The sequence below is a fragment of the Mesoplodon mirus genome (assembly GCF_964341445.2).
Source record: "Mesoplodon mirus genome assembly, chromosome: 18".
NCBI classification, from domain to species: Eukaryota; Metazoa; Chordata; class Mammalia; order Artiodactyla; family Ziphiidae; genus Mesoplodon; species Mesoplodon mirus.
The window spans coordinates 37,227,779-37,234,127 of record NC_138994.1 but is presented as its reverse complement, the minus strand read 5'-3'; the positions used below and the strand labels follow the sequence as shown (position 1 = coordinate 37,234,127).

The 6,349-nt window shown below is 63.8% G+C and overlaps 1 protein-coding gene across 1 annotated transcript; it reads left to right on the top strand.

Moving 5' to 3' along the window:
• Window positions 1-1,485: 1,485 nt before the first annotated feature.
• On the top strand, window positions 1,486-4,438 carry LOC309793632 (forkhead box protein J1-like; the record flags this gene model as incomplete). The annotated part of the gene is made up of 2 exons (XM_082604260.1): window positions 1,486-1,983; window positions 3,671-4,438. The coding sequence occupies 2 exons, from the start codon at window positions 1,486-1,488 to the stop codon at window positions 4,436-4,438; spliced, it is 1,266 nt and encodes a 421-aa protein (XP_082460386.1).
• Window positions 4,439-6,349: the final 1,911 nt, after the last annotated feature.

Genomic DNA, 6,349 nt, shown 5'->3' with positions numbered 1-6,349 from the left:
TGCCTGCGACCGGGGCTGCGGTTTCTGCGGACCTGAGCGGCAGGTGGCATCGGAGAGTCAGACCTGCTTGCGGGCACCAAGACGACACTCGGTCGGGAGACCGGGACAGGCCGCAGAAACGTGAGGAAGTGCCACTCGCAGCCCAGAGGAGAGGAAAGGAAAGCCCCAAGCATGCACCCAGCCCTGGCCCCCGCGCCACGGGCTGCGTCCCAGGAGCCGTCGCCACCTCTGAGCAGCCCAGATGGGAAGGGGGTGGGGCGGAGGACGGTTCCCGCGGCGAACTGCTCGCCGAGGGCCCCGGGGCCTCTGCGGGAGCGCCGAGCCGCGCGCCTCTCCGAGCCCTGCGCGGGGCCCTCGGGCGGGAATGCGCGGAGCCGGGACGCGGTGGCGGGTAGGGGGCTGGGTCGCGCGCGGGAGAGGGCGGCAGGAGGGAGTTGGAAGAGAGTTACCGCGTGAGAGAGCCGTTAAGAGCCCGCGGTCTCTTTGGAGATGCCCTGGCCAATGGCAGAAGCGGAAGCTGTTTATATGGGCGGGGCGTCGCCACGGCAGCAGGAGACGCCTTGCGAGCGGCTACTGAGTGCCGGTCCCCGGACGCTGGCTTTCAGAGAGGCGCCGGCGGGCGTGAGTGGCGACGAGGATTGCTGGCTGGGCCCTGGAGCTGGGAGCAGAGAGCCGCGGTGAGGGTGGGCGGTGGGAGGAATTTCTTTGAGAAGCTTCCTTTGGCCCGGGCTGCGCTCTGAGCCAGGTAAGGGACGGGGAGGGCTGCAGGCCATGGGAAGGGAGGGCGTCAGTACCAGCCCGCTCTCCCATCCGTCCCCGACGGAAGTGGTGGGCCCGGGGACTGACATCAGAGGCGTTTGGGGGACACTCACTTCCCGCCCCCTTATAACTCTCTGTATTGTTTCCTTCCTTCCCCTTGAGCCCCATCCTAATATCCCTTTTCAAAGATCAGACGACCTCCCCCGCCCCCCGACCCGTCGTACTGCCCTCCTGGACTCTCTCGCCCCATTTCCATTGGTTGTGGACGGAGAGAGGGGGGTTAATTCCCCGCTTTGAGGGAGATAGGGGTGGCCTCGCATGCCCCTACACTATTCCCTCGTTTGGCTAATTAAGTCTCCTCTAAAAGATCCAAGAGGAAAAGAGCGAGGCGAACCCCGTGTGGGTCGGAGCACCGGGCACACCTTCTGTTTCCCAGACCTCGGCACTAAAAGATCCTCCCCAGCTGCAGGAAGGATTATAGTAAGAGCCTCCCCCCTCGCCCACACTCTCCCCTCGGGGTTGGGGAAAGAGGGCTCAGTTCCCGCTCTGGTCCCCGCAGGCACCACATTCCGTTTGGAGGAGGCTACCCCCGGATCGCGGGATGGAAGCCCGCTTCCGGGAGGCTGCGTAACTGAAGCCGCGGGAGTCAGCGGGCCGGAGAGCTCGGCGGCCACCCTCGGCTCGGCTCGTGGATGTTGACAGCCCCCTCGGAGAGTCCCCGCAGATATGGCGGAGAGCTGGCTACGCGTCTCGGGAGCAGGGGCAGCGGAGGAGGCCGGACCGGAAGGCGGCCTGGAGGAGTCCAACGCCCTGAATGACAGCCTGACCAGCCTGCAGTGGCTGCAGGAATTCTCCATTCTCAACGCCGAGCTCCCCGCCCTGCCTTCGGGGGACACCGACCCCCACGGCTCCCACGAGCTGGCAGGCTCGGCCGAGCCGGGGTCTCCCCTGGCGGCGGACCCCGCCTGCCTGGGGCAGCCGCACACACCCGGCAAGCCCACGTCCTCCTGCACGCCGCGGAGCGCCCCCTCGGGGCTGCAGGCCTCGCCTCCCGACGACGTGGACTACGCCACCAACCCGCACGTGAAGCCGCCCTACTCGTATGCCACGCTCATCTGCATGGCCATGCAGGCCAGCAAGGCCACCAAGATCACCCTGTCGGCCATCTACAAGTGGATCACGGACAACTTCTGTTACTTCCGCCACGCTGATCCCACCTGGCAGGTAGGGAGGCACTCCCTCCCTCCCTCCCCATGCCTGCGCGAAATGGACTCACAACCCAGATCTGCAGGCCAAGTAGGCGCGGTACGGCCAGGGCCCCGAGAGAGGAAGGCCGTCCAGGAAGGACCTCAAGGGAGCCCAGTGCTTGGACTGCTGCCCCTTTGACTTCAGAGACGGAGGAGGGAGGATGTTCAGAGGGCTGCAGGGGTGCCGACATAGAGGTTCAAGGGGAAAGAACTTGTCACTCATCCGGCAGGCTCAGCCCAAAGACCAGGGCTGAACTATGCATGGACACAGCCCCCCAGGGTAGGTTGATGGACTGAGGGACACATTTTTGTCCCAAGTCCTGCAATTCCTCGACACTACCCTCCTCAAGGTCAGTTTGTCAGGGCCTGACTGGAGGCAGAGCATCGTTCCTGCCAGGCTCTGCATCCCGCCTGCTTTCAGTTGGCTGGAGGGGCTCTGGGAGGGGAGAGGGGCGTGCTGCAGGGTGTGAAGGCCATCTGTGTCCCAGTGGAAGGGCTACGGGGCCTTCCGAAAGCTGCTGTGCCAGCCCCCACCCCAAGCCCTCCCTAGTTTCCTGCCTACACTCCTCCCCCTCTTCTCATCAACCTCCCTGGGGGGGAAAATTACCTCAGCCACGTGCTTTCCACAGGGGCTCTTTCCTCCCACACTGGCTTCATGTTCCAAGTGTCCGGAACCTGGCACAGAGCAGCCAAGGGGCCCAGACCACCATGTAAACCTCCCAGTCTTGCCAGGGGGCACTACTCACCTGCCGGCCCCACCCACCAGGCCCCAGACCCCTGTGCCCCAGCGTGGTTTGGACTGTGCACCCAGGCCTGAACAAGGCAGGATGGTGATTCAGGCTGGGCCCACACTGCCCTGAGCCTCTTCGACCATCAGGATCAGGGGCTACGTGGGGACAGAGACCCTGAGGATGCACAGATCCTTCCCTGTGGCACAGGTCACAGGATCAGAGTTCCTGTGATCACAGCTATTCCACATTTGCTTGGGCCCTGACCCTGGGGCAGGTACCATTTGTAACCTTGGTGAGAAAGCAGAGACCCTCCACCACCCCCCACCCTACCCCAAGCCTGAGAGGCCCCAGGAATGAGCGCTATGCTCTTGGCTGGGTAATAATCAACTGAGGCCTCAGAGCCTGGGGTGGGAGGAGGGGGACATGGTGGGTGAGGGCCCAGGCCAGCAGCCGGCTCTAGAAACAAGGAAAGTCATCAGATCCTCCCACACTTCATCCCCCCCCCACACACACACCCTCACACCCACTCACTCATTTCACAAACAGAGAAGGCCAGCCAGGCCCAGGCAGAGGGAGATGGCCGTCCAGGACCTGGGGGAGCCAAGGCCTTTAACCAGAGGCCGCAAGCAGCGGGGTAAGGGAGGGAGGGCAGGACAGGCTGGCACTGAGAGCCACCCTGCGGCTCAGGGCTCGGATGACCGAGCAGGCAGATATCCTGGCCAAAGGGAACAAAAGCCCCCGACAGCACTCCCAGCTCCTGGTGCCCCGTGGCTGGTGTCCCACAGCGTCCCGCTCGGAGCAGCGCCTCTGTCTCCCCTGCCCCCATCGGAGAGAAGGTGGTGGTGGGACTGGCAGTGGCGCTAGGAGCCCCCCATCACTGACCCCACCCACTCTCCCTGCTGTCTTCCTTCTCTCCTATCTCCCTGTGTCCAGAACTCCATCCGCCACAACCTGTCCCTGAACAAGGGCTTCATCAAGATGCCTCGGGAGAAGGACGAGCCAGGCAAGGGGGGCTTCTGGCGCATCGACCCCCAGTACGCCGAGCGGCTGCTGAGTGGGGCCTTGAAGAAGCGGCGGCTGCCCCCAGTCCACATCCACCCGGCCTTTGCCCGCCAGGCCGCGCCAGAGCCCAGCGCCGCCCCATGGGCCGGGCCACTGACCGTGAGCACCGAGGCCCAGCAGCTGCTGCGGGAGTTCGAGGAGGCCACTGGGGAGGCGGGCTGGGGTGCAGGCGAGGGCAGGCTGGGGCGTAAGCGTCAACAGCCGCTGCCCAAGCAGGAGGCCAAGGTCCCGCGGCCCTCCAGCCCCCTGCTGCTGACCCAGGAGGAGCAGGGTGAGCTGGAACCCCTCAAGGGCAACTTTGACTGGGAGGCCATCTTGGACGCTGGCACGCTGGACGGGGAGCTGGGCACGCTGGAGACCTCGGAGCTGATCCCGCCGCTGAGCCCTGCCTCACACGGGGACGTGGACCTCACCATCCATGGCCACCACATCGACTGCCCTGTTACCTGGGGGCCTCCAGCGGAGCAGGCTACCGACAGCCTGGACTTTGATGAGACCTTCCTGGCCACATCCTTCCTGGAGCACCCCTGGGACGAGAGCACCCGTAGCTCCCTGCCCCCCGAGCCCCTCTTTGAGGCCGGGGATGCCACACTGGCCTCTGACCTGCATGACTGGGCCAGCCTGGGCGCCTTCTTGTAAGAAGCCAGGCCCTGCCCCACCTCCAGACAGCACCGAAGTCTGGGCCCAGACTGCCCCCCTCCCCACCAGTGCAGGCCCATGGACACCCTACCGCCCAGGCAGGGGCTGGGCCAGGTCACCCCACCAGGCCACACGGCCCCCAGCCCAGGCCATCCTCAGATTCTAGTCCAGCAGGCTGAGAATTGGGGCCCAGGACCCAAATTGCTGCCTCCGCTCCCCAGCCCCCCATACACACAGTGTTTCATTGATCCACTTCTTCCCTGCCCCAGAGACACGCTAAGGGCCCTGCACTATGAGAGCTGCGGCTTGGAGGGGCCCTGGCCAAGCTGGAAACATCAGTACAGGGCCCGCCCCAGAACACCTTAGCTTCCAAGCTTCTCTCTCTCCTGCTCTCCTCCCCAGGTCTCTATCCAGAGCAAGTTCCCAGGTACAACCAATGCTGATTAGGTGACTGCAAATGAACACCCAAGAGGCCTCTCCTGGCAGTCTGTGAGGAGGAGCTAGGCGGAGGGGGGAAGAGAGAGGAGACAGAAAGGAGGCCGGGGTGCCGGGTGGAGCCAGGAGATTTTCTAAGGCCTCTGGGATCTTCTGGCTTCATTCCTAGAGGTGGGGCAGAGGGTATGTGTCCCTAATCTTTGAGCCCAACTTGAGGCTGAGAGCAGCGGGGAGATGGGGATCTGGGGTTTCGGGGCTGGGGCAGCCAAGCTGCGGAGGGAAAGGGGACAGACAGACTAATGTAGTGAGTGTAGCTAGAGCTGAGGCTTAACTGGGAGGGACGCAGTGCTTGCTAGAACCACTGGGACCAGGAATGGGGGGATGGCCCATTGCCCTTGCTTGCACTCCTGCAGGGGAGTGTCTTGCTCCACCATAAACCCCCTGGGCTGCATCCCACATCCCCTCTCCTAACCCATCGGGCAATTTAACCTTTTTCATAGAAAGTGATTTACAATAAAAACATTTTTAAAACTAAAGTTTTAAAAAGTCTCAAAATGGACCTGCTTGCAACTTTCTCTGGGGAAAAGCATGGGCCAGTTTTGGGGAGGCCACGGCCCAAGGGGGAATGGCTGGGAGGAAGATGGGGGGCACCAAAGGCCTGCAGAGTGTCCCCTGATGCACTCCTCAGGATCTCTGGGTGCCCAGAGAGAAAGGGGCTGAGAGGCGGCCCTCGGGGGTCCCCTGCAGCCAGGGCCTCGGCACCTCTCTATGTGCAATGGGGAGACTGTACCCACAGCCCCGAGGAGCAGGCGGCAAAGGAGGCACAGCCCCCTCCCTGGCCCTGGGGACTCACTCACAAAGGCCGTTCTTGCCCAGGGCTCGGCTCACGTTCCCCACCTCGCCCAAGTTGAGGGCCTGCCCAGACTCACCTGCGGTCCTCGCCTGGGCCTGTCTCCAGCTCCTCCCTCCCTTGGTCCCTTCCTGAAGGGACAGGGTGTGAGGTCAGAGGGCCCCAGCCCCTGGGGCCCCACTTGCCACCCTGGGGTTCATTCACCCCGCCCAGGGCCTTCCCTCCAATGCAGGTTGGGGCTGAGGGAGGCCATCAGGGCAGACGGAAGACGGGGTGCCTAGACCCTACAGCTCCAGCCTGTGAGGAATCAACGTACCAGAGTTCTGATGGGGAAACTGAGGCACAGCAAATATGTGACACTCAGCAGGCACCTTTCCACCCCCTCACCCCAGCTTTGCCTGGAACCCATCTCTCCCCCGAGCCTGCACCTGGCCCCGCCAGCACGCCCTTGTGGTGCACAGCCCCTTCCCCCAGCACTCACGTGCACGTGCACACAGACACACACACACACACACACACACAAACGGGCACTGTCCTACACAATCCTGCCCAGCCTCCACGGGCCCCTTTCTCCTGAGGCCCCTTTCTTTCCTTGCACTGGAGGCTGGCTCCAGGACAACCTGGCA